Below are 27462 nucleotides of genomic sequence, written 5' to 3'. Positions count from 1 at the left end.
GCGGATATGGTGGACTTTGAGTCCTCCGTCCACTGGAGGATTCGTTGAACCTCCAACATCGCCAGACGGCTGTGAGTTCCGCCCTGGTGATTGATGTAGGCAACCGCTGTCGCGTTGTCCGACTGAACCCGAATGTGCTTGCCCGCCAATAGGTGGTGAAAGTCTAGGAGAGCTAGAAACACGGCTCTGATCTCCAGCACATTGATCGGGAGGGCTGATTCGGACGGAGTCCAAGTGCCCTGTGCTCGGTGATGGAGAAACACCGCTCCCCAGCCGGAGAGACTGGCATCCGTGGTGAGGATCACCCAGGACGGAGTCAGGAAGGACCGTCCCTGTGAAAGGGAGAGGGGCTGAAGCCACCACTGAAGGGAGTTCCTGGCCTGTGATGACAGAGCCACCAGCCTGTCCAAAGAAGAGATCCGCTTGTCCCAACAGCGGAGAATGTCCAGCTGCAAGGGACGCAGATGGAACTGGGCAAAGGGAACCGCTTCCATGGACGCCACCATCTGACCCAGCACCTGCATGAGGTGTCTGATGGAATGACGGCGGTGCCTCAGCAGAGAGCGCACTGCCAGACGAAGGGACTGCTGTTTGACTAAGGGCAACTTGACAAGTGCCGGCAGAGTCTCGAATTGCATCCCTAGGTACAAAAGTACCTGGGTCGGGGTCAGAGTCGACTTGGGGAGGTTGACAAGCCACCCGAATTGGACTAGAGTGGCGAGAGTGAGCGAGACACTCCGCTGACAGTCTACACTGGATGAGGCCTTGACTAGAAGGTCGTCCAGGTAAGGAATCACTGCCAACCCCTGGAGGTGCAGGACCGCAACCACTGCTGCCATGACCTTGGTGAACACTCGGGGGGCCGTGGCTAAGCCAAAGGGAAGAGCCACGAACTGGAAATGTTCCTCTCCGATCGCAAAGCGTAGCCAGCGCTGGTGTGAAACCGCAATAGGCACATGCAGATAGGCATCTCTGATGTCGATGGATGCCAGAAAATCTCCCTGGGTCATTGAGGCAATGACCGATCTTAGAGATTCCATGCGAAAGTGCCGCACCTGAACATGCTTGTTGAGAAGCTTGAGATCCAGGATGGGCCGGGAGGAACCGTCCTTTTTGGGAACTAGAAAGAGGTTTGAGTAGAAACCTCTGAACCGTTCCCGGGCGGGGACCGGAACAATTACACCGTTGGTCTGCAGGGATGCCACGGCCTGAGAGAAGGCGGCGGCTTTGGAGCAGGGGGGGGTGGACAGAAAAAATCTGTTTGGCGGGCTGGAGGAAAAAGGTATCCTGTAGCCGTGGGTGATGATATCCCGCACCCACTGATCGGAGACGTGTTGCAACCACACGTCGCCAAAGTGGGAGAGCCTGCCCCCGACCAAGGACGTTGCTGGCGCGGCCAGATAGTCACGAGGAGGCTGCCTTGGTGGCAGCGGCTCCTCCGGTCTTTTGAGGACGCGGCTTTGCGCGCCAGTTGGATTTGCGATCCTTGGCGGTAGTGGACGAGACTGTGGGTTTAGAGGATGACCAGTTAGAGGAACGAAAGGAACGAAACCTCGATTGGTTCCTGCCCTGGGTAGGTTTCTTGGCTTTAGCTTGTGGCAAGGAAGTACTCTTCCCGCCAGTAGCTTCCTTAATTATGTCATCCAGCTGTTCCCCAAACAGCCGTGACCCAGTAAAAGGGAGACTCGCAAGGTACTTCTTAGAGGAAGCGTCCGCTTTCCACTCTCGAAGCCACAAGATCCTGCGGATCGCGAGGGAGTTAGCGGAAGCCACTGCCGTGCGGTGAGAAGCCTCCAGGACGGCAGACATGGCGTAGGATGCAAAAGCCGAAGCTCGGGAAGTTAAGGCATCCATCTCAGGAATAGAGTCCCTGGAAAGGGAATGAATCTCCGCCAGAGAGGCAGAGATAGCCTTAAGAGCCCACACCGCCGCAAAAGACGGAGAGAAGGAGGCTCCTGCCGCCTCAAATACAGACTTGGCCAGAAGGTCAACCTGGCGGTCAGTGGGATCCTTAAGAGAAGTGCCGTCGGCCACCGCTACTACTGTGCGGGCTGAGATTCTGGACACTGGAGGGTCCACCTTTGGGGACTGGGCCCAGTCCTTAACCACCTCCGGTGGAAACGGTCATCTGAACTACGTTTCGGAAAACGTTTGTCAGGACAGGCCCTAGGCTTGTTAACAGTGGTCTGAAAGCTGGAGTGGTTAAAAAACATACTCCTAGGTTTCTTAGGAGAGGTAAACTGGTGTACCTCTACCAGAGAGGGTTGATCCTCTGACTCCTGTGGGTTGAGGTTCAGTACGGAGTTAATGGACGCAATCAAGTCACTAACGTCCGCATCACCCTCAGACAAATCAATGGGGTACATAGAGGCAGCGTCTGAGCCCACAGTAAAGGAATCCTCCTCGCCCTGCACCTCGGCTTGTGAATCAGAGCCGTAAGACGAGGAAGGAGAAGGGTCCGTGCGTCTCCGTTTAGGGGGACGGGGTCCTAGGACATGCTCTGAGGGCTCTGCAGAGCTCGGAGCCGCAGAGACACCCTGAGAGGGAGGCTGATGCATAGACAGCAGCGTCTGGGACAGCTGCCCCATGGAATCGGCAAACGACTTGGAAAGAGCCTGTGAAAAGGATGCTACCCAAGCCGGGGGTTCAGCCACCGGGACCGAAGCAGCCTGAGGGACCCCTGAGGAGGCTCCAGGCTGAGACACAACCATATTAGCACAGTTATCACAATGTGGGTACGTGCTAGGCTCTGGCAGAATTAGCTTGCAAGCAGTGCATATAGCATACATGTTTGCAGCCTTGCTCCTAGTGACAGACATGCTGCTGTGGAGGAAGCTCTGCAGCCAAAACACACTCCTGTAGAAAGCCTGAGTGTATAAAAATCCACAACCATAGGTTGTGGCTTACCAGCCCTGCTCTCTGTGTCCTCCGGATTTCACCGCTCCCCTGTAAAGTGACAGCTTTCCAAAAAGTATGCAGCTGCAGCATCCAGCGCTTCTCAGTGATAAAAACGCTGATAAAATGGCGCTGGGAGAAGGAGGGGGGGCGTGTATAAGCCCAGGAGCGGGAAAACAGAAGCACAGAGATACAGGGGGGTAGACAGGGGAGGGGACATCTCCTTAGAGAGGAGTGCCCTCCCCTCTGCTGGCCGGGCGGTGGGCGGCGCTGTATGCAAAACATACAGCAGAAGCCAAAAACGAAACTAGGCCCAAACTGAAGCCGGGGCCTAGATTTTAAAGTGCGGCCGACGAGCAGGCACCGTCGGCGCGGTTCTCATGGGAAATTCCCAGAACCGGCCGAAATTAACAGTAACGCTAAAGCACATACTGCCCCCATAATAAAAGCACCCGGGACCCCTGAAAAAACGTCTCAATACTTAGCTTTGAGACGCAGGGCCATGTCCCTGAATGGGGTTAACGCTCCTTCCAGCAGGGACCAGACAGGGCTGTGGATGGAGCCGGCCTCCTGCAAGCAGAGAGGACCGTGTTGGCTCCCACTTCAAACAGAGCCTCGACAGAGGATGCGAAGGAGCACGGCATGTGAAGGCTCCAGCCTTATGAAGATCAACCTTAACAGCACCCCGCAGAGTGGAGCGTGAAGGGACATGCCGGGAGTCCAGACTGGACCCGCTTTTCTTCCAAATCTTTAAAAAATTAAAATAAAATTGAAAAAAATATGAGGAAATAAAAGTGTGTGTATCCTCCTGAAACACAAAGCGTTGAACTGGGTAGATTGTCATCCAGGGGGTGTATATAGCCCGGAGGGAGGAGCTACACGTTTGAGTGTAGTGCTTTGTGTGTCCTCCGGAGGTCGCTAGCTATACACCCATGGTCTGGGTCTCCCATAAAGGAACGATAAAGAAAGGGGTTGTCCCAGGGGATTGCATATATAAAAAGTAAACTCAATCATACTCTCTATCGGCACCCACCTTACTCCAGCACAGGCCGCTCTGAATTCTGAGCAAAGACAGGAAATAGTGATGTCACCATATCACCAGTCACTGGACCTTGCTGCCTGTGACTGGCTGCAGTGGTTAGGTGACATCAAGCACCATGTCAACATATAACATTCAATTACATGCTGCTCAAGTCACCTGACCGCTGCAGCTAATCACTACTGACGACGATATGGAGGCTGGTGGAATGGTGACGTCACTACTACCTGTCTCCATGCAGAACACACAGAGGCCAGTGCTGGATCCTGGTGGGTGCCAGTAAAACAGTATCGCTGCGTTTATTAATTATTACATATCTAGTTCTCTGGGCAAAGTTTTATATTACCGTATTAACCCCTTTAAAACACAGATTTATTAATGTCTCACCACTGTGAAATGGAAAACGAAACTTCTGAAAAAGATGCACCATATTAATCATCCAACTCACCGTTACAACCCTGAAGACGGGCCATTTATCAGGGAATCTCGCCCTTATTCGATTGCATCTATCAACATTGTGATATGTCAGGGTTGGACCTTAGCAGGGCTGCCAATTTCACTTTTTATTTTTTTTTTCTGGCGGCTTACTAAAAAATCACGGGCAGGCAATATATTTTATGGACATATTGGAAAGTCATAATAAATCATTATGTCTATAAGTGATCGATACCTTCAGGCTGTACCTCTGATATCAAGACATCCGGTACATTCACAGCAAAATGCATTAAACATAATCTGTATACAGTGATTCAGCTTAGAGAGGAAGAAAAAGGGAAAAAAAAAAAAAAAAAAAGGCTCCTATTTTTATGGACTGTCCTGGAATTTCTGGACAGTTGCAATCCAGTGGGGAAGTAAGGGTTTAGAAAAAATGTTTCCCGATATGCCTGGCAGCTGCTCGTATATCTCACCCAGAGACAACACTCCGGCACAGACATCGGACGAGATCTTTTAATATCAGGCTATGTGCACATGAAGTCTACAGGCTCCGGTCACCGCACCATGTTTTTTTTCCCTGAAGCATCTTGCGTCATCTTTTTCTGGTCATTTTTGAAGGGATTTTTCTGGCTGCTGGCGGGGTTTGTAAACGTTTCTTAAGATTTCCATGACTTTTTTGATCCACTTCATTGAACATTGAAAATACTATCGGTTTAAGAAAAAAATAACGTCAAAATATTCCAAAAGAAGTTGGGGCAACTTTTGAGACTTTAAACTGACTTGTAATGTAATATACAGTGCATCTTCCAAAGCCGAAAAAGCTGAAAAAATGGACAAAGTTTACCGGTGATTTCTGTCAGATTTTAAATCAGTTTTTTCATTGATGGAAAAAAAAAATTTGTCAGTGACCCATAGAATTTTATTGACAAGTTTGAGCCAACACTACTATGTCACCGAGATTTTTCAAGGACGGCTTGGTCCGCAAAAAAACCTCCCTGACATGTGAAAACCTCATAGACCATCACAAATACAAGTGCTATGTGTGAAAACACACAGAGCACAAGTACGTGAAAGACTGATGTATGAATGACACCTAAGTGTCTAACCATGATACACCTTGGCGTGGTTGGATGGCTTTCACGATTCTTCACAAAGAAAATGTTAACCAATCACCAAATTGTTTTTATGTGCATAGCAATAGTGGAGCACATAGATTCACTCACTCTATGTGCGGTGCCCGGAACTGACGGGTATATGACAGCAAGAATGTGATTTTCATACAAGCGGTCACATGCAGACTAAACCTGCACAGGCCTCGCTCAATATAAGTGAATTGAGGAAGGCTGGATACAGTCTAGTCGTAATATGGCGGGACGTATGCAAAGCGCATAAATTTGCCTTCACACGACTGCCCACTCCCGACCTATGATGACAGTGCGCGCATTGTGAGTATCCACACATCTGCAGTCACAGAGTACTCCGAGGGCGGACAGCCCTTCTAATCATAGTATACTCATGATTCATTAATTTATATCACAGAAAGCATATTAAATGTGACTATTAGGGCAGCATAGGGAGAGACTAATATATTCTCTCATCCAAGAGAATCAGGCCAATTATACAGATGACACTTTGATCACAGTAAGATCACAGTGTCTGCATAGTACACTCCAAACAATGCCCTTGGATTAGAGAATCCAAGCACAATGTAAGAAAAGATGGAGGACATCTCTATCTTCTCCATTCTGTGATATATGGAAATCAGACTGCATTCAGAATGCGTCCGAGTGCAGTCCGATGTTTTCTATGCACTAATGGATTTGCTGAGTGTGATCAAAATATCCCATAATACTCGGACATGCAGCGTTTTTTTTCTCGGACAGTGTATGAGGAAAAAAAAAAAAAATCTGACAGGTGAGCAGCCCCACAGACAAACATTGTTCCGAGTGCGATCTGATGTTTTGTCCGTCTGCCCCTGCTCTTAAAGTCACTCCTTTATCGAAAAAAGGCCGTGTAATATTAGCCATGCCAATAATTACAAGAAATATAATATAATTATATATATATATATATATATATATATATATGAAAGAAGAACACGTCCTACCTTCCAACTTGCAGTACAATGCCAGTCACCATTTTCACTTTTGTCCCACACCTGCGATAGAAGAAGTGAAGATGTTAATCTGAAGCAGCCGAATTCTGGAGGCTCCTAGAACATTTCCATCTGTAATGTAATCGTATTGTGCCTCACAACACATCATAGGAGTATGCTTCACTGGTGTACTACAATACAAGACATTTATCCTGTGCCAACTACATAGGTGTTAAGTGCTAGGTCAGTGGGGTCTGACCCCTGGGACCCGCACAGATTGCCACATTTTTACCCCTTCCATACACAAATAACAGACCTGTCGGAACGAGGCAGGAAGAAGCTGGAGAGCTGGTCCCTCTATACCTGACTCCATGTAAAAGTATTAGTAAGGCTGCATTCACAAGAGGCTATTTCTCAGTCCATAGACAGAACACAATGCCCGGACTGACAGAGTACCTTCTGACAAGAACTCATAGTCCAATAGACACATGAGACTAAGTTGGTGAGAGCTGCAGTTAGCCTGGGCATTGTGGTCCTTGCACGGACTGTGAAGTACGCTCGTATGAACCCGGCCTAAAACAGATTTCTTTGTAAGAGCCTGTCCGGGTGTCATACTGCCCATGGTTCGTGATGTGTGAATCTACAGGCATGTTCATATACCGCTGCATGACCAGCTCTACCCTCACCAACCGTACTCCCACCCATCTGCCTCATTCCACTATTCTGCTACATGACCAGCTCTACCCTCACCAACCGTACCCTCACCCATCCCCCTCGTTCTACTATACCGCTGCATGTCCAGCTCTACCCTCACATATCCTCACCCATTCCCCTCGTTTCACCATTCTGCTACATGACCAGTTCTACCCTCACCTACTGTATCCTCACCCATTCCCCTCATTCCACTATACCACTGCATGTCCAGCTCTTCCCTCACCTACTGTATCCTCACCCATCCCTTGTAGACTGTTAGGCTATGTGCGCACGTTGCGTAATTACATGCAGTTACGCTGCGCTTTGCAGCGCAGCCTAACTGCATGCGTCCTGCGTCCCCTGCATAATCTATGAAGATTATGCAGGAGCCGTGTGCACGTGGCGTATTAGAGCGCAGCGCTTCGGCTGCTGCCCGAAGCGCGCGTTCTAAGAAGTGACATGTCACTTCTTCCGTGCGCTTTAGCGGCAGCCCCTGCTCTGTCTATGGGAGGGGAAGAGCACATGGAACTGGATTTTTTTCACTACGGACATTTTCTGCAGCGATTTGAAGCGCACATGTGCTCTTCAGATCGCTGCAGAAAGTTCTGCAGTGACTGTACGCAACGTGTGCACATAGCCTTAGTCTTCATGGGCAGGATCCTCTCTCCTCCTGTACCAGTCCATGCCTTGTATTGTTTATGATTATTGTCCTTGTTGTTTATTATGTATACCCTTTTCCACATGTAAAACACCATGGAATAAATGGCGTTATAATAATAATGTTCAGCTATGTGCTTAATTAAATTGCATGTATTTTATTAAATAAAATATATAGAGAGATGAGCTGGAGAATGAGCCCATAAGAGAGCAGACAGCAGATATAGCACAGAACAGACGCCAACAGCAAGCAGTGGCATATTAAAGGGTTGATCCAGTCTAAATCCATAAATCTGCAGTCAGCCTGCATGATTACATGACAGTCAATGGAGTGAAATAACGCAGCTACCTGCAGAAAAGAAGTGACGTGCTCATTCTTTTTCTCAAGAAAATCTACAGAAATAATTTTCTTGAGAAAAAAAACGCAGTGTGCGCACAGCAGGGGTTTTTTTTCCATAGTTTTTGCTGGGGAATGTCTGCAGAAAGGTTACAACCATTTTCTCAAGAAATTTCTGCAGCAAAAACGCAAAAAAACCCAAGGGTAAAAACGCAGTGTGCGCACAGGGCCTTATACATGCTACAAAATCCTATCCATTGTAAGTGCCTGGACCTGGGGTCAGAGACTGGCAGCTCGGCCATATTGTTGGTGCAAATATCAGGCTTTGTTTCCAGGCACCTTTTGTCACAACGCTATCTGCAGCGGTAATCACCACTGTGGGGTTGCCAGGGAGCAGAACCTAAGCCTGCCTGGGTCCTCACCCCATCACTGTGCTTAAGGGAGTGCAGACCGCTGCAGGCAATCACTGAGGTGGGGACATGGCAGGAGTGGCACGTTAGGAGTAAGGTCAGTATTGAACCCCTTATAAATACGTTTTTATAAAGTGTATACAAAGCAATGAATATGACAATGTCTGACAATCCAGCCAGAAAAGGCTGCGGTCAGTCATATACCTGTGAGGGCAGCGGGAATAAAAGAGGGTGGTGGGGTAATAAAAGCAAGAAGGAAAGAAGAAAGGGGGAGGCAGAAAGAACAAAAGGAGGGCAGCAGAAATAAAAGGCGGTGGGGCAGGAGGACTAGAGAGGGTGTTGGGTAAGAAAGAAGGGCAGAAAGAATAAAAGGGGAGGGCAGAAAGAATAAAAGGGGAGGGCAGAAAGAATAAAAGGGGAGGGCAGAAAGAATAAAAGGGGAGGGCAGAAAGAATAAAAGGGGAGGGCAGAAAGAATAAAAGGGGAGGGCAGAAAGAATAAAAGGGGAGGGCAGAAAGAATAAAAGGGGAGGGCAGAAATAAAAGGGGGTGGGGGTAATAAAGTAGGGCAGAAAGAAGAAAGGGGGACAGCAGAAATAAAGGTGGTGAGAAGCAGAAATAAAAGAGGGTGGGCAGGGGGTTATAAAGGTGGGAGCTGCAGGAATATTGGCGGTGACAGCACCAGTCACACTCAGCGCCGTGTGTACATGGCCGGACCTGCTCCTCACCCATGTGACACGTGACGAGCCCCGCACTACATGCTGCCCCCTGCAGGCCCCGCACTCACTTTCACGCTCTGATCACTGGAACAAGTAGCCATTCTCCGACCATGAAAATCGAAAGAGACATCATGGATGAGATCTCTGTGATCTGCCGAGATACTCCGCGCCACGAACATGCCGACCACTGCAGACACCACCAAGTGCTGCTGACGTCACGAGAAGCCTGAGCTCACGTTCTACAAAAATCCGCCAACTATTCACTGCGCATGTGCCAAACCTAGCCGCCCTTTACGCCTTTGCCAGCTACAAGCAATCACGTGATATTAAGGCCAGGTCACATGTCCAGTTCCGTGAGAGAAACTGAAAGAGCGCGCACGCGCACTGACCGTGTTTCCTCATATACCGCTTCTTAGCCAAATAATACCAGCTCTACTATAGTGTTCGTGTTGCAGGCCGGTACCGGGAGGTTTACTGTGGTGGGAGCCGGGCTCGACCTACACCGGGGCTTGAGCAGTAGTATTAGTTCTGTCTCAGACCGCTAGATGGCAGTGTTGTCCGAGCGCACTGTGGGCACTGGGGACACTACCAGCTGGGTAGAGGCTAGATCGGAGTTGATTTTTTGAGGTGGGAGGAGTGATTTCATGAAATCATGATGTCACCGGAAGGGGCGGGGCCTCCTCAGTGCCGTGCAGATCTGTGGGCGGGAAGCGGCAGTGCTCGGGCTCCTCAGTGCAGAGAGGAGGATCCTGACCCTGAGGTGGAGAAGAGTCAGCGTTTCCTCATTAGTTATAGCTCTGGGGTCTCAGCCTGGATGTTGGGGGCACAGAGCAGTGTCTCCTGTCTGTGTTGGGGGCTGCAGCTCGTGTATGTCTCAGGCTTCAATAAGGTAAGTGTCTTATGGGGGATTACACGGAGCAGGGGATGATACTGTACGTTTGGGGGGGCTTGCACTGGCCGGGGTGCGACGCTGCACGTTTGGGGGGGGATGGCACTGGCCGGGGGGCGACGCTGCACGTTTGGGGTGGCTCGCACTGGCCGGGGGGCGACGCTGCACGTTTGGGGGGATGGCACTGGCCGGGTTGGTGACGCTGCACGTTTGGGGGGGCTCGCACTGGCCGGGGGGCGATGCTGCACGTTTGGGGGGGCTCGCACTGGCCGCGGTGCGACGCTGCACGTTTGGGGGGGATCGCACTGGCCGCGGTGCGACGCTGCACGTTTGGGGGGGCTTGCACTGGCCGGGGGGCGACGCTGCACGTTTGGGGGGATGGCACTGGCCGGGTTGGTGACGCTGCACGTTTGGGGGGGCTCGCACTGGCCGCGGTGCGACGCTGCACGTTTGGGGGGCTCGCACTGGCCGCGGTGCGACGCTGCACGTTTGGGGGGGCTCACACTGGCCGGGGGGATGATGCTGTACGTTTAGGGGGGCTCGCACTGGCCGGGGGGCGACGCTGCACGTTTGGGGGGGGCTCGCACTGGCCAGGGGGCGACGCTGCACGTTTGGGGGGATGGCACTGGCCGGGTTGGTGATGCTGCACGTTTGGGGGGGCTCGCACTGGCCGGGGGGCGACGCTGCACGTTTGGGGGGGGCTCGCACTGGCCGGGGGGCGACGCTGCACGTTTGGGGGGGGCTCGCACTGGCCGGGGGGCGATGCTGCACGTTTGGGGGGGCTCGCACTGGCCGCGGTGCGACGCTGCACGTTTGGGGGGGCTCGCACTGGCCGCGGTGCGACGCTGCACGTTTGGGGAGCTCGCACTGGCCGGGGGGGTGATGCTGTACGTTTGGGGGGGCTCGCACTGGCCGGGGGGCGACGCTGCACGTTTGGGGGGGCTCACACTGGCCGGGGGGATGACGCTGTACGTTTGGGGGGGCTCGCACTGGCCGGGTGGATGACGCTGTACGTTTGGGGGGGCTCGCACTGGCAGGGTGGATGACGCTGTACGTTTGGAGGGGTTCGCACTAGCCGGGGGGCGACGCTGCACGTTTGGGGGGGATGGCACTGGCCGGGGGGGCGACGCTGCACGTTTGGGGTGGCTCGCACTGGCCGGGGGGCGACGCTGCACGTTTGGGGGGGCTCGCACTGGCCGGGGGGAAGACCCTGTACGTTTTGGGGGGGCTCGCACTGGCCGGGGGGATGATGCTGCACGTCTGGGGTGGCTCGCACTGGCCGGGGGGCGACGCTGCACGTCTGGGGTGGCTCGCACTGGCCGGGGGGCGACGCTGCACGTTTGGGGGGATGGCACTGGCCGGGTTGGTGACGCTGCACGTTTGGGGGGGGCTCGCACTGGCCGGGGGGCGACGCTGCACGTTTGGGGGGGCTCGCACTGGCCGGGGGGCGATGCTGCACGTTTGGGGGGGATCGCACTGGCCGCGGTGCGACGCTGCACGTTTGGGGGGGATCGCACTGGCCGCGGTGCGACGCTGCACGTTTGGGGGGGCTCGCACTGGCCGGGGGGCGACGCTGCACGTTTGGGGGGATGGCACTGGCCGGGTTGGTGACGCTGCACGTTTGGGGGGGCTCGCACTGGCCGCGGTGCGACGCTGCACGTTTGGGGGGCTCGCACTGGCCGCGGTGCGACGCTGCACGTTTGGGGGGGCTCGCACTGGCCGGGGGGCGACGCTGCACGTTTGGGGGGATGGCACTGGCCGGGTTGGTGACGCTGCACGTTTGGGGGGGCTCGCACTGGCCGCGGTGCGACGCTGCACGTTTGGGGGGGCTCGCACTGGCCGCGGTGCGACGCTGCACGTTTGGGGGGCTCGCACTGGCCGCGGTGCGACGCTGCACGTTTGGGGGGCTCACACTGGCCGGGGGGATGATGCTGTACGTTTAGGGGGGCTCGCACTGGCCGGGGGGCGACGCTGCACGTTTGGGGGGGCTCGCACTGGCCGGGGGGCGACGCTGCACGTTTGGGGGGATGGCACCGGCCGGGTTGGTGATGCTGCACGTTTGTGGGGGCTCGCACTGGCCGGGGGGCGACGCTGCACGTTTGGGGGGGGCTCGCACTGGCCGGGGGGCGATGCTGCACGTTTGGGGGGGCTCGCACTGGCCGCGGTGCGACGCTGCACGTTTGGGGAGCTCGCACTGGCCGGGGGGATGATGCTGTACGTTTGGGGGGGCTCGCACTGGCCGGGGGGCGACGCTGCACGTTTGGGGGGGGCTCACACTGGCCGGGGGGATGATGCTGTACGTTTGGGGGGGCTCGCACTGGCCGGGTGGATGACGCTGTACGTTTGGAGGGGTTCGCACTAGCCGGGGGGCGACGCTGCACGTTTGGGGGGGATGGCACTGGCCGGGGGGGGCGACGCTGCACGTTTGGGGTGGCTCGCACTGGCCGGGGGGCGACGCTGCACGTTTGGGGGGGCTCGCACTGGCCGGGGGTATGACGCTGTACGTTTTGGGGGGGCTCGCACTGGCCGGGGGGATGACGCTGTACGTTTTGGGGGGGCTCGCACTGGCCGGGGGGAAGACAATGTACATTTGGGGAGGCTCGCAGTGGCCGGGGGGATGATGCTGCACGTTTGGGGGGGGCTCCCACTGGCCGGGGGCGATGCTGCACGTTTCGGGGGCCTCGCACTGGCCGCGGTGCGACGCTGCACGTTTGGGGGGGGCTCGCACTGGCCGGGGTGCGACGCTGCACGTTTGGGGGGGCTCGCACTGGCCGGGGTGCGACGCTGCACGTTTGGGGGGGATGGCACTGGCCGGGGGGCAACGCTGCACGTTTGGGGGGGCTCGCACTGGCCGGGGGGCTCGCACTGGCCGGGGGGCGACGCTGCACGTTTGGGGGGGCTCGCACTGGCCGGGGGGCGACGCTGCACGTTTGGGGGGGCTCGCACTGGCCGGGGGGCGACGCTGCACGTTTGGGGGGATGGCACTGGCCGGGTTGGTGACGCTGCACGTTTGGTGGGGCTCGCATTGGCCGGGGGGGGACGCTGCACGTTTGGGGGGACTCGCACTGGCCGCGGTGCGACGCTGCACGTTTGGGGAGCTCGCACTGGCCGGGGGGATGATGCTGTACGTTTGGGGGGGCTCGCACTGGCCGGGGGGCGACGCTGCACGTTTGGGGGGGGCTCACACTGGCCGGGGGGATGATGCTGTACGTTTGGGGGGGCTCGCACTGGCCGGGTGGATGACGCTGTACGTTTGGAGGGGTTCGCACTAGCCGGGGGGCGACGCTGCACGTTTGGGGGGGATGGCACTGGCCGGGGGGCGACGCTGCACGTTTGGGGTGGCTCGCACTGGCCGGGGGGCGACGCTGCACGTTTGGGGGGGCTCGCACTGGCCGGGGGGATGACGCTGTACGTTTGGGGGGGCTCGCACTAGCCGGGGGGAAGACACTGTACATTTGGGGAGGCTCGCACTGGCCGGGGGGATGATGCTGCACGTTTGGGGGGGGGGGGGCTCGCACTGGCCGGGGGGTGAGGCTGCATGTTTGGGGGGCTCGCACTGGCCAGGGGGGGAGGCTGCATGTTTGGGGGGCTCGCACTGGCCAGGGGGGGAGGCTGCATGTTTGGGGGGGCTCGCACTGGCCGGGGGGATACGCTGCAAGTTTGGGGTGGCTCGCATTGCCCGGGGGGATGACGCTGTACGTTTGGGGGTGCTCGCACTAGCCGGGGGGGGCGACGCTGCACGTTTGGGGTGGCTCGCACTGGCCGGGGGGCGACGCTGCACGTTTGGGGGGGCTCGCACTGGCCGGGGGGCGACGCTGCACGTTTGGGGGGATGGCACTGGCCGGGCTGGTGACGCTGCACGTTTGGTGGGGCTCGCACTGGCCGGGGGGGGACGCTGCACGTTTGGGGGGACTCGCACTGGCCGCGGTGCGACGCTGCACGTTTGGGGAGCTCGCACTGGCCGGGGGGATGATGCTGTACGTTTGGGGGGGCTCGCACTGGCCGGGGGGCGACGCTGCACGTTTGGGGGGGGCTCACACTGGCCGGGGGGATGATGCTGTACGTTTGGGGGGGCTCGCACTGGCCGGGTGGATGACGCTGTACGTTTGGAGGGGTTCGCACTAGCCGGGGGGCGACGCTGCACGTTTGGGGGGGATGGCACTGGCCGGGGGGCGACGCTGCACGTTTGGGGTGGCTCGCACTGGCCGGGGGGCGACGCTGCACGTTTGGGGGGGCTCGCACTGGCCGGGGGGATGACGCTGTACGTTTGGGGGGGCTCGCACTAGCCGGGGGGAAGACACTGTACATTTGGGGAGGCTCGCACTGGCCGGGGGGATGATGCTGCACGTTTGGGGGGGGCTCGCACTGGCCGGGGGGTGAGGCTGCAAGTTTGGGGGGCTCGCACTGGCCAGGGGGGGAGGCTGCATGTTTGGGGGGCTCGCACTGGCCGGGGGGATACGCTGCAAGTTTGGGGTGGCTCGCATTGCCCGGGGGGATGACGCTGTACGTTTGGGGGTGCTCGCACTAGCCGGGGGGGGCGACGCTGCACGTTTGGGGTGGCTCGCAATGGCCGGGGGGCGACGCTGCACGTTTGGGGGGGCTCGCACTGGCCGGGGTGATGATGCTGTACGTTTGGGGGGGCTCGCACTGGCCGGGGGGATGACGCTGTACGTTTGGGGGGGCTCGCACTGGCCGGGGGGATGACGCTGTACATTTGGGGAGGCTCGCACTGGCCGGGGGGATGATGCTGCACGTTTGGGGGGGCTCGCACTGGCCGGGGGGCGACGCTGCACGTTTGGGGGGGCTCGCACTGGCCGGGGGGCGACGCTGCACGTTTGGGGGGGGCTCGCACTGGCCGGGGGGCGATGCTGCACGTTTGGGGGGATGGCACTGGCCGGGTTGGTGATGCTGCACGTTTGGGGGGGCTCGCACTGGCCGGGGGGCGACGCTGCACGTTTGGGGGGGGCTCGCACTGGCCGCGGTGCGACGCTGCACGTTTGGGGGGGCTCGCACTGGCCGGGGGGCGACGCTGCACGTTTGGGGGGATGGCACTGGCCGGGTTGGTGACGCTGCACGTTTGGGGGGGCTCGCACTGGCCGGGGGCGATGCTGCACGTTTGGGGGGGGGATCGCAGGGGACGAAGCTGCAGGTTTTGGGGGGGTTCGCACTGAGCACGGGACGACGCTGAATGTTTGGGGGCTCGCACTGGGCAGGGGGTGACGCTGCACGTTTGGGGTGGCTCGCACTGGCCGGGGGGCGACGCTGCACGTTTGGGGGGGCTCGCACTGGCCGGGGGGCGACGCTGCACGTTTGGGGGGGGCTCGCACTGGCCGGGGGGCGATGCTGCACGTTTGGGGGGATGGCACTGGCCGGGTTGGTGATGCTGCACGTTTGGGGGGGCTCGCACTGGCCGGGGGGCGACGCTGCACGTTTGGGGGGGGCTCGCACTGGCCGCGGTGCGACGCTGCACGTTTGGGGGGGCTCGCACTGGCCGGGGGGCGACGCTGCACGTTTGGGGGGATGGCACTGGCCGGGTTGGTGACGCTGCACGTTTGGGGGGGCTCGCACTGGCCGGGGGCGATGCTGCACGTTTGGGGGGGGGATCGCAGGGGACGAAGCTGCAGGTTTTGGGGGGGTTCGCACTGAGCACGGGACGACGCTGAATGTTTGGGGGCTCGCACTGGGCAGGGGGTGACGCTGCACGTTTGGGGGGGCTCGTACTGGGCAGGGGGCGATGCTGCACGTTTGGGGGGGATCGCACTGGGCAGGGGGCGACGCTGCACGTTTTAAGGGGGATCGCACTGGGCAGGGGGATGATGCTGCACGTTTGGGGGGGCTCGCACTGGCCGGGGGGCGACGCTGCACGTTTGGGGGGGCACGCACTGGCCGGGGGGCGACGCTGCACGTTTGGGGGGGCTCGCACTGGCCGCGGTGCGACGCTGCACGTTTGGGGGGGCTCGCAGTGGCCAGGGGGTGACGCTGCATGTTTGGGGGGCTTGCAGTGGCCAGGGGGCGACGCTTCACGTTTGGGGGGGGCTGGCACTGGGCAGGGTGCGACGCTGCACGTTTGGGGGGGCTGGCACTGGGCAGGGGGCGACGCTGCACGCTTGGGGGGCTCGCAGTGGCCAGGGGGTGACGCTGCATGTTTGGGGGGCTCGCAGTGGCCAGGGGGTGACGCTGCACGTTTGGTGGGCTCGCAGTGGCCAGGGGGTGACGCTGCACGTTTGGGGGGCTCGCAGTGGCCAGGGGGTGACGCTGCATGTTTGGGGGGCTCGCAGTGGCTAGGGGGTGACGCTGCATGTTTGGGGGAATCGCAGTGGCCAGGGGGTGACGCTGCATGTTTAAGGGGGGGGGGGCTCGCGGAGGGCGACGCTGCACGTTTGGGGGGTTCTCGCTGGGCAGTGGTGCGTGTTGTTGTGGGCTCTCGCGGGGCAGTTCTGCTTGTTGTTGTGCGCTCTCGCGGGGCAGTGGTGCTTGTTGTTGTGCGCTCTCGCGGGGCATTGGTGTGTGTTGTTGTGCGCTCTCGCGGGGCATTGGTGTGTGTTGTGGGGGCTCTCGCGGGGCAGTGGTGCGTGTTGTGGGGGCTCTCGCGGGGCAGTGGTGCGTGTTGTGGGGGCTCTCGCGGGGCAGTGGTGCGTGTTGTGGGGGCTCTCGCGGGGCAGTGGTGCGTGTTGTGGGGGCTCTCGCGGGGCAGTGGTGCGTGTTGTGGGGGCTCTCGCGGGGCAGTGGTGCGTGTTGTGGGGGCTCTCGCGGGGCAGTGGTGCGTGTTGTGGGGGCTCTCGCGGGGCAGTGGTGCGTGTTGTGGGGGCTCTCGCGGGGCAGTGGTGCGTGTTGTGGGGGCTCTCGCGGGGCAGTGGTGCGTGTTGTGGGGGCTCTCGCGGGGCAGTGGTGCGTGTTGTGGGGGCTCTCGCGGGGCAGTGGTGCGTGTTGTGGGGGCTCTCGCGGGGCAGTGGTGCGTGTTGTGGGGGCTCTCGCGGGGCAGTGGTGCGTGTTGTGGGGGCTCTCGCGGGGCAGTGGTGCGTGTTGTGGGGGCTCTCGCGGGGCAGTGGTGCGTGTTGTGGGGGCTCTCGCGGGGCCTCTCTCCCTGCGAGCCCCCCCCCGACGTGCAGCCTCTCTCTCCCTGCGAGCCACCCCCCCCGACGTGCAGCCTCTCTCTCCCTGCGAGCCCCCCCCCCGACGTGCAGTCTCTCTCTCCCTGCGAGCCCCCCCCGCCCGACGTGCAGCCTCTCTCCCTGCGAGCCCCCCCCCCCCCCCCCCCCCGACGTGCAGCCTCTCTCTCCCTGCGAGCCCCCCCCCCCCCCGACGTGCAGTCTCTCTCTTGGGGGCGCACTGGGCAGGGGGTGACGCTGCACGTTTGGTGGGGGCAAAGGGGGGCCCTGTGTGTGTGTGTGTGTGGGGCCGTGTGTGTGTGTGGGGCCGTGTGTGTGTGTGTGTGTGTGTGGGGCCGTGTGTGTGTGTGTGTGGGGCCGTGTGTGTGTGTGTGTGGGGCCGTGTGTGTGTGTGTGTGGGGCCGTGTGTGTGTGTGTGGGGCCGTGTGTGTGTGTGTGGGGCCGTGTGTGTGTGTGTGGGGCCGTGTGTGTGTGTGTGGGGCCGTGTGTGTGTGTGTGGGGCCGTGTGTGTGTGTGTGGGGCCGTGTGTGTGTGTGTGGGGCCGTGTGTGTGTGTGTGGGGCCGTGTGTGGGTGTGTGGGGCCGTGTGTGGGTGTGTGTGTGGGTGTGTGTGTGGGTGTGTGTGTGGGGCCGTGTGTGGGGCCGTGTGTGGGTGTGTGTGTGGGGCCGTGTGTGTGTGGGGCCGTGTGTGTGTGGGGCCGTGTGTGGGGCCGTGTGTGGGTGTGTGTGTGGGGGGTGTGTGTGTGTGGGGGTGTGTGTGTGTGTGGGTGTGTGTGTGGGGCCGTGTGTGGGTGTGTGTGTGGGGCCGTGTGTGGGTGTGTGTGTGTGGGGCCGTGTGTGGGTGTGTGTGTGGGGCCGTGTGTGTGTGTGTGTGGGGCCGTGTGTGTGTGTGTGGGGCCGTGTGTGTGTGTGTGTGGGGCCGTGTGTGTGTGTGTGTGGGGCCGTGTGTGTGTGTGTGGGGCCGTGTGTGTGTGTGTGGGGCCGTGTGTGTGGGGCCGTGTGTGTGGGGCCGTGTGTGTGGGGCCGTGTGTGTGTGTGTGTGTGGGGCCGTGTGTGTGTGTGTGTGTGTGGGGCCGTGTGTGTGTGTGTGTGTGTGGGGCCGTGTGTGTGTGTGTGTGTGGGGCCGTGTGTGTGTGTGTGTGTGGGGCCGTGTGTGTGTGTGTGTGGGGCCGTGTGTGTGTGTGTGTGTGGGGCCGTGTGTGTGTGTGTGTGGGGCCGTGTGTGTGTGTGTGTGTGGGGCCGTGTGTGTGTGTGTGGGGCCGTGTGTGTGTGTGTGGGGCCGTGTGTGTGTGTGTGGGGCCGTGTGTGTGTGTGTGGGGCCGTGTGTGTGTGTGTGTGTGTGGCCGTGTGTGTGTGTGTGTGGGGCCGTGTGTGTGTGTGTGTGGGGCCGTGTGTGTGTGTGTGTGGGGCCGTGTGTGTGTGTGTGTGTGTGTGTGTGTGTGTGTGTGTGTGTGTGTGGGGCCGTGTGTGTGTGTGTGTGTGTGTGTGTGTGTGTGGGGCCGTGTGTGTGTGTGTGTGGGGCCGTGTGTGTGGGGCCGTGTGTGTGGGGCCGTGTGTGTGGGGCCGTGTGTGTGTGGGGCCGTGTGTGTGTGGGGCCGTGTGTGTGTGGGGCCGTGTGTGTGTGGGGCCGTGTGTGTGTGGGGCCGTGTGTGTGTGGGGCCGTGTGTGTGTGGGGCCGTGTGTGTGTGGGGCCGTGTGTGTGTGGGGCCGTGTGTGTGTGGGGCCGTGTGTGTGTGGGGCCGTGTGTGTGTGGGGCCGTGTGTGTGTGGGGCCGTGTGTGTGTGTGGCCGTGTGTGTGTGGCCGTGTGTGTGTGTGTGTGGGGCCGTGTGTGTGTGTGTGTGTGTGTGTGTGTGTGGGGCCGTGTGTGTGTGTGTGTGTGTGTGTGGGGCCGTGTGTGTGTGTGTGTGGGGCCGTGTGTGTGTGTGTGTGGGGCCGTGTGTGTGTGTGTGTGTGTGTGTGTGTGTGTGTGGGGCCGTGTGTGTGTGGGGCCGTGTGTGTGGGGCCGTGTGTGTGTGTGTGTGTGTGTGTGGGGCCGTGTGTGTGTGTGGGGCCGTGTGTGTGTGTGGGGCCGTGTGTGTGTGTGGGGCCGTGTGTGTGTGTGGGGCCGTGTGTGTGTGTGGGGCCGTGTGTGTGTGTGGGGCCGTGTGTGTGTGTGTGGGGCCGTGTGTGTGTGTGTGGGGCCGTGTGTGTGTGTGTGTGGGGCCGTGTGTGTGTGTGTGTGGGGCCGTGTGTGTGTGTGTGTGGGGCCGTGTGTGTGTGTGTGTGGGGCCGTGTGTGTGTGTGTGTGGGGCCGTGTGTGTGTGTGTGTGGGGCCGTGTGTGTGTGTGTGTGTGGGGCCATGTGTGTGTGTGTGTGTGTGGGGCCGTGTGTGTGTGTGTGTGTGTGGGGCCGTGTGTGTGTGTGGGGCCGTGTGTGTGTGTGTGTGGGGCCGTGTGTGTGTGTGTGTGGGGCCGTGTGTGTGTGTGTGTGTGTGGGGCCATGTGTGTGTGTGTGTGGGGCCATGTGTGTGTGTGTGTGTGTGGGGCCATGTGTGTGTGTGTGTGTGTGGGGCCATGTGTGTGTGTGTGTGTGGGGCCATGTGTGTGTGTGTGTGTGGGGCCATGTGTGTGTGTGTGTGTGGGGCCATGTGTGTGTGTGTGTGTGGGGCCATGTGTGTGTGTGTGTGTGGGGCCATGTGTGTGTGTGTGTGTGTGTGGGGCCATGTGTGTGTGTGTGTGTGTGTGGGGCCATGTGTGTGTGTGTGGGGCCGTGTGTGTGTGTGTGTGGGGCCGTGTGTGTGTGTGTGTGGGGCCGTGTGTGTGTGTGTGTGTGGGGCCGTGTGTGTGTGTGTGTGGGGGCCGTGTGTGTGTGTGTGTGGGGCCGTGTGTGTGTGTGTGTGGGGCCGTGTGTGTGTGTGGGGCCGTGTGTGTGTGTGTGTGTGTGTGTGTGGGGCCGTGTGTGTGTGTGGGGCCGTGTGTGTGTGTGTGTGTGTGTGGGGCCGTGTGTGTGTGGGGCCGTGTGTGTGTGTGTGTGTGGGGCCGTGTGTGTGTGTGTGTGTGGGGCCGTGTGTGTGTGGGGCCGTGTGTGTGTGTGGGGCCGTGTGTGTGTGTGGGGCCGTGTGTGTGTGTGGGGCCGTGTGTGTGTGTGGGGCCGTGTGTGTGTGTGTGTGTGGGGCTGTGTGTGTGTGTGTGTGTGGGGCTGTGTGTGTGTGTGTGTGTGTGGGGCAGTGTGTGTGTGTGTGTGTGGGGCAGTGTGTGTGTGTGTGTGTGGGGCCGTGTGTGTGTGTGTGTGTGGGGCCGTGTGTGTGTGGGGCCGTGTGTGTGTGGGGCCGTGTGTGTGTGTGTGGGGCCATGTGTGTGTGTGTGGGGCCATGTGTGTGTGTGTGGGGCCATGTGTGTGTGTGTGTGTGGGGCCATGTGTGTGTGTGTGTGTGTGTGGGGCCGTGTGTGTGTGTGTGTGGGGCCGTGTGTGTGTGTGTGTGGGGCCGTGTGTGTGTGTGTGTGTGGGGCCGTGTGTGTGTGTGTGTGGGGCCGTGTGTGTGTGTGTGGGGCCGTGTGTGTGTGTGTGGGGCCGTGTGTGTGTGTGTGGGGCTGTGTGTGTGTGTGTGTGGGGCTGTGTGTGTGTGTGTGTGTGGGGCTGTGTGTGTGTGTGTGTGTGGGGCTGTGTGTGTGTGTGTGTGTGGGGCAGTGTGTGTGTGGGGCAGTGTGTGTGTGGGGCCGTGTGTGTGTGTGGGGCCGTGTGTGTGGGGCCGTGTGTGTGTGTGGGGCCGTGTGTGTGTGTGTGGCCGTGTGTGTGTGTGTGTGGGGCCGTGTGTGTGTGGGGCCGTGTGTGTGTGTGTGTGGGGCCATGTGTGTGTGTGTGTGTGGGGCCATTGTGTGTGTGTGTGTGTGTGTGTGTGTGTGTGTGTGTGGGGCCGTGTGTGTGTGTGTGTGGGGCCGTGTGTGTGTGTGTGTGTGTGTGTGTGTGTGTGTGTGGCAGTGTGTGTGTGTGTGTGTGGGGCAGTGTGTGTGTGGGGCAGTGTGTGTGTGTGTGGGGCAGTGTGTGTGTGTGTGTGTGTGTGTGTGTGGGGCAGTGTGTGTGTGTGTGTGTGTGTGTGGGGCTGTGTGTGTGTGTGTGTGTGGGGCAGTGTGTGTGTGGGGCAGTGTGTGTGTGGGGCAGTGTGTGTGTGGGGCCGTGTGTGTGTGTGGGGCCGTGTGTGTGTGTGTGTGGGGCCGTGTGTGTGTGTGTGGGGCCATGTGTGTGTGTGTGTGTGGGGCCATTGTGTGTGTGTGTGTGTGTGTGTGTGTGTGTGTGTGTGTGGGGCCGTGTGTGTGTGTGTGTGGGGCCGTGTGTGTGTGTGTGTGGGGCCGTGTGTGTGTGTGTGTGTGTGGGGCAGTGTGTGTGTGGGGCAGTGTGTGTGTGGGGCAGTGTGTGTGTGGGGCCGTGTGTGTGTGTGTGTGGGGCCGTGTGTGTGTGTGTGTGGGGCCGTGTGTGTGTGGGGCCGTGTGTGTGTGTGTGGGGCCATGTGTGTGTGTGTGTGTGGGGCCATTGTGTGTGTGTGTGTGTGTGTGTGTGTGTGGGGCCGTGTGTGTGTGTGTGTGGGGCCGTGTGTGTGTGTGTGTGTGTGTGTGTGTGTGTGGGGCCGTGTGTGTGTGTGGGGCAGTGTGTGTGTGTGTGTGTGGGGCAGTGTGTGTGTGGGGCAGTGTGTGTGTGTGTGGGGCAGTGTGTGTGTGTGTGTGTGTGTGTGTGTGTGGGGCAGTGTGTGTGTGTGTGTGTGTGTGTGGGGCAGTGTGTGTGTGTGTGTGTGTGTGTGGGGCCGTGTGTGTGTGTGTGGGGCCGTGTGTGTGTGTGTGGGGCCGTGTGTGTGTGTGTGGGGCCGTGTGTGTGTGTGTGGGGCCGTGTGTGTGTGGGGCCGTGTGTGTGTGTGTGGGGCCGTGTGTGTGTGGGGCCGTGTGTGTGTGTGTGTGTGTGGGGCCGTGTGGGGCCGTGTGTGTGTGTGTGTGTGGGGCCGTGTGTGTGGGGGCCGTGTGTGTGGGGCCGTGTGTGTGGGGCCGTGTGTGTGGGGCCGTGTGTGTGGGGCCGTGTGTGTGGGGGCCGTGTGTGTGTGTGTGTGGGGCCGTGTGTGTGTGTGTGTGTGTGTGGGGCCGTGTGTGTGTGTGTGTGTGTGTGTGGGGCCGTGTGTGTGTGTGGGGCCGTGTGTGTGTGTGGGGCCGTGTGTGTGTGTGGGGCCGTGTGTGTGTGTGGGGCCGTGTGTGTGTGTGGGGCCGTGTGTGTGTGTGGGGCCGTGTGTGTGTGTGGGGCCGTGTGTGTGTGTGTGGGGCCGTGTGTGTGTGTGGGGCCGTGTGTGTGTGTGGGGCCGTGTGTGTGTGTGGGCCGTGTGTGTGTGTGGGGCCGTGTGTGTGTGTGTGGGGCCGTGTGTGTGTGTGGGGCCGTGTGTGTGTGTGTGTGTGGGGCCGTGTGTGTGTGTGTGGGGCCGTGTGGGGCCGTGTGTGGCCGTGTGTGTGTGGCCGTGTGTGTGGGGCCGTGTGTGTGTGGCCGTGTGTGTGTGGCCGTGTGTGTGTGGGGCCGTGTGGCCGTGTGTGTGTGGCCGTGTGTGTGTGTGTGTGGGGCCGTGTGTGTGTGTGTGTGGGCCGTGTGTGTGTGTGGGCCGTGTGTGTGTGTGTGTGGGGCCAGTGTGTGTGTGTGTGGGGGCCGTGTGTGTGTGTGGGGCCGTGTGTGTGTGTGTGTGGGGCCGTGTGTGTGTGTGTGGGGCCGTGTGGGGCCTGTGTGCGTGTGTGGGGCCGTGTGTGTGTGGCCGTGTGTGTGTGGCCGTGTGTGTGTGGGCCTGTGGGGCCGTGTGTGTGTGCCGTGTGTGTGTGGGGCCGTGTGTGTGTGTGTGTGGGGCCGGTGTGTGTGTGTGGGGCCGTGTGTGTGTGTGTGGGGGCCGTGTGTGTGTGTGTGGGCCGTGTGTGTGTGTGTGTGGGGCCGTGTGTGTGTGTGTGGGGCCGTGTGTGTGTGTGTGGGGCCGTGTGTGTGTGTGTGTGTGTGGGGCCGTGTGTGTGTGTGTGTGGGGGCCGTGTGTGTGTGTGGGGCCGTGTGTGTGTGTGTGGGGGCCGTGTGTGTGTGTGTGTGGGGGCCGTGTGTGTGTGTGTGGGGCCGTGTGTGTGGGGCATGTGTGTGGTGTGTGTGTGTGTGGGGCCGTGTGTGTGTGTGTGTGGGGGCCGTGTGTGTGTGGCGTGTGTGTGTTGTGGGGCCGTGTGTGTGTGTGGGGCCGAGTGTGTGTGTGGGCCGTGTGTGTGTGTGGGGCCGTGTGTGTGTGTGGGGCCGTGTGTGTGTGTGGGGCCGTGTGTGTGTGCCGTGTGTGTGTGGGGCAGTGTGTGTGTGTGTGGGGCCGTGTGTGTGTGTGTGGGGCCGTGTGTGTGTGTGGGCAGTGTTGTGTGGGGCAGTGTTGTGTGTGGGGCCGTGTGTGTGTGTGGGGGCAGTGTGTGTGTGGGGTGTGTGTGGGGCAGTGTGTGTGTGTGTGTGTGGGGCAGTGTGTGTGTGTGTGTGGGGCAGTGTGTGTGTGTGTGGGGCAGTGTGTGTGTGTGTGTGGGGCAGTGTGTGTGTGTGTGTGGGGCAGTGTGTGTGTGTGTGTGTGGGGCAGTGTGTGTGTGTGTGTGTGGGGCAGTGTGTGTGTGTGCTGTGTGTGTGGGGCTGTGCTGTGTGTGTGTGTGGGGCAGTGTGTGTGTGTGGGGCAGTGTGTGTGTGTGTGGGCAGTGTGTGTGTGGTGGGCAGTGTGTGGTGTGTGTGGGGCAGTGTGTGTGTGTGTGGGGCAGTGTGTGTGTGTGTGGGGCAGTGTGTGTGTGTGTGGGCAGTGTGGCCGTGTGTGTGTGTGGGCCGTGTGTGTGTGGGTGGGGGCAGTGTGTGTGTGTGGGGCAGTGTGTGTGTGTGTGGGGCAGTGTGTGGCCGTGTGTGTGTGTGTGTGGGGCCGTGTGTGTGTGGGGCCGTGTGTGTGTGGGGCCGTGTGTGTGTGGGGCCGTGTGTGTGTGGGGCCGTGTGTGTGTGTGTGTGGGGCAGTGTGTGTGTGTGTGTGGGGCAGTGTGTGTGTGTGTGTGGGGCAGTGTGTGTGTGTGTGTGGGGCAGTGTGTGTGTGTGTGTGGGGCAGTGTGTGTGTGTGTGTGGGGCAGTGTGTGTGTGTGTGTGGGGCAGTGTGTGTGTGTGTGTGGGGCAGTGTGTGTGTGTGTGTGGGGCAGTGTGTGTGTGTGTGTGTGTGTGTGGGGCAGTGTGTGTGTGGGTGTGTGTGTGTGTGGGGCAGTGTGTGTGTGTGTGTGTGTGGGGGCAGTGTGTGTGTGTGTGTGTGTGTGTGGGGCAGTGTGTGTGTGGGTGTGTGTGTGTGTGGGGCAGTGTGTGTGTGTGTGTGTGTGGGGCAGTGTGTGTGTGTGTGTGTGTGTGTGGGGCAGTGTGTGTGTGGGTGTGTGTGTGTGTGGGGCAGTGTGTGTGTGTGTGTGTGGGTGTGTGTGTGTGTGGGGCAGTGTGTGTGTGGTGTGTGGGGGGCAGTGTGTGTGGGGCCGTGTGTGTGTGGGGCCGTGTGTGTGTTGGGTGGGGCTCGCAGGGAGAGAGGCTGCACGTTGGGTGGGGGGGAGAGGCTGCACGTTGGGGGGGGAGGATGCAGGGGGAGAGAGGCTGCACGTTGGGGGGGGGAGCTTGCAGGGGGGAAGAGGCTGCACGTTGGGGGGGGAGCTTGCAGGGGGGAAGAGGCTGCACGTTGGGGGGGGAGGATGCAGGGGGAGAGAGGCTGCATGTTGGGGGGGGGGAGCTTGCAGGGGGGAAGAGGCTGCATGTTGGGGGGGGGGAGCTTGCAGGGGGGAAGAGGCTGCACGTTGGGGGGGGGGGGGGAGCTTGCAGGGGGAAAGAGGCTGCACGTTGGGGGGGGGGAGCTTGCAGGGGGAGAGAGGCTGCACGTTGGGGGGGGGGAGCTTGCAGGGGGAGAGAGGCTGCACGTTGGGGGGTGGAGTTTGCAGGGGGAGGGAGGCTGCACGTTGGGGGTGGAGCTTGCAGGGGGAAAGAGGCTGCACGTGGGGGCCGAGCTTGCAGGGGGAGGGAGGCTGCACGTGGGGGGGCTCGTGCTGGGCAGGGGGCCGTGTTGCACTTTGTGGGAGGTGTGCTATTAATCTTCTCCCTTTGTTTTTCTAACACAGTTTGTGACTACTGGCATCTGGGTGTAATTGCCCCCCGTCGTCCCACCTTAGAGACTGAGAGAACAGTGTGGTCTAATGCACATCATCCTCCGGTGTCCTCCAATGTATTCAACAAGAGGATTTTTATGGTAAATGGAGAAATACAATTTTTACACCTAAAACGCACGGGACTCCGATACAAAAGATTTTTTTTCTTTCATTGTTGCCAATGTCCAACATGGCTTTATTCTACGTATTAATTTGTAAAGTTGATTGTTACAGTGTATATTTGTATCCCCGACCTTCTGTCTCCCCCTCCCTAATTACCCTGTAGACTGTAACCCCCCCCGAGAGCAGGGTCTGCGCCCCTCTGTACCCGTCTGTCAGTGTTATATATTTGTATCCCCGACCTTCTGTCTCCTCCCCATTACCCTGTAGACTGTAACCCCCCCCCCGAGAGCAGGGTCTGCGCCCCTCTGTACCCGTCTGTCAGTGTTATATATTTGTATCCCCGACCTTCTGTCTCCTCCCCTTTACCCTGTAGACTGTAAGCCCCTGAGGGCAGGGTCCGCTCCCCTCTGTACCAGTCTGTCAGGATTGGTTTATTCACTGTAATTTATATCTGTATTTTTAATTGATATACTTATTTTAATAAAACTGTTCTAGAAGTTTGGGCTGAATGTTCATTTCTATAATGATAAAGCTCGGTGTGACATTAGTGAGCAGTCACTGCCGGTCGGGCTGCGGTCACAGTGTTGTAGGTAGTTTCCAAAACATCTGTCCTCACATGTAGACCCACAGTAAACTGATCAGATCTCGCTGACAATTTATTTTCTGTCTTTAGCAGACCCCTGATCCTCTCTCACGCCCCCCATTTATTAGGCCCCAGTCCTGTTTCACCGTGTTTCCCTCCTTTGGTGGCAACATAACTCCATGAGGCTCACACCGCCTGATTCCGGTCATATGGGGCGAAACGTTTTTTTTTTTTTTTTTTTTTTTCTTTAAATTTAAAGGGACGTAAGTTGCTTTTTGCTGAGCGTCTGAAGCTGTTGCCACCACTGTTCCATAGGACGGGCTCTGGCAGAGGTGACACTACATATTTTACAGAGGGGTAACAATACTTCTTAGAAATTTTGAGAAGTATTTTTAGCCGCTGAGGAGAACATCATAATTTGCAGCAACTCAAAATGATAGTACATACAGTAGATGGGTATCTATAAGGCCCCTTTCAGATGTCCGTGTTTAAACAGGTGCAAGCCACACGTACCAGTATGGTTGTCCGTGTGGTACCGGTAAAAAAAAAAGTAAGATACTGAAATGAATGTTTTTTGGTTTTGTTTTTTTTTTTTTTGTTTTTTTTTTTTTGTTTAATGTGGAAAGCCTGAAAAATTAAAGATATAGGAAGATAAATAGAGCTTATAGAATAGTGTTCTAGAGATAGTTAGCTTGACCAGCATTTTTACACCATTTTTATTTTTTAATTTAAAAAAAAAAAGTGGGGTCCCCCCAACTTTCATATCCAGCACAGGAACAGCAGCAGCTGTAGGCTGAAATCCTCAGCTCTTTGCAGTACCTTGGCTGGTTATGAAAAATAGAGGGGATCCCACGCTTATTCTTTACATTTTTAGATTAAAAAAAATTACGTGTGGTCCCCTCTATTTTTACTAAAAAAACAGCCATGGTACAGCAGACAACTGGGGGATGATATTCTTAGGGTGGAAAGGGCCATGGTTATTTGGCCCTTTCCAGCCTAACAATAGCAGCCCACAGACGCCCGAGAAGTGGCACATCAATTAGATGCAGCAATTGTGGTGCTGGACCTGGCTTTTCCCGTTGCTTTGGTGCAATGGCAAACTGGGTAATATTTGTGGGGTTGACGCCATCTCCAGCATACACCCCTACTACTAATCCAGTAGATGAAAGGAGAATAACAAACTTTATTTGAACAAAAAACCTTCGACTCAGACCTCATTCACCAATTTATTTGATTTTTATAAATAAAAAACAGTTCTACCGTAATCTATGGTGAGGTCCCACGACATTCCCCAAAAGCAAACCTGGAAAGACATAAAAGAGAAAATCATTCAATAAA

The 27462-nt window shown here is 58.7% G+C and overlaps 1 protein-coding gene and 1 long non-coding RNA gene across 3 annotated transcripts in view; one reads left to right on the top strand and one right to left on the bottom strand.

The window, feature by feature from the left end:
- SEH1L (SEH1 like nucleoporin) overlaps nt 1–9567 on the bottom strand; it is a 71875-nt gene extending 62308 nt beyond the window's left edge. The window contains exons 1-2 of one of the 2 annotated variants that reach the window (XM_075314586.1): nt 9348–9567; nt 6477–6527 (exon numbers count right to left, since the gene is read on the bottom strand). In XM_075314586.1, coding sequence (XP_075170701.1) covers nt 6477–6527; nt 9348–9458 — 162 coding nt within the window. In that variant the 5' untranslated portion in view covers nt 9459–9567. The remainder of the gene's footprint in view (nt 1–6476; nt 6528–9347) is intronic. The other variant, XM_075314587.1, reaches the window with a different exon arrangement.
- Nucleotides 9568–9642: 75 nt separating this feature from the next.
- On the top strand, nt 9643–26038 carry LOC142243054 (uncharacterized). Its single transcript, XR_012724298.1, has 2 exons — nt 9643–10168; nt 25392–26038. It is a non-coding gene; the product is annotated as an uncharacterized LOC142243054 (long non-coding RNA).
- The last annotated feature ends 1424 nt before the right edge of the window (nt 26039–27462 follow it).

Source organism: Anomaloglossus baeobatrachus, chromosome 6 (genome assembly GCF_048569485.1).
Source record: "Anomaloglossus baeobatrachus isolate aAnoBae1 chromosome 6, aAnoBae1.hap1, whole genome shotgun sequence".
Taxonomy (NCBI): domain Eukaryota; kingdom Metazoa; phylum Chordata; class Amphibia; order Anura; family Aromobatidae; genus Anomaloglossus; species Anomaloglossus baeobatrachus.
This window is presented reverse-complemented; position numbering and strand designations above follow the sequence as displayed.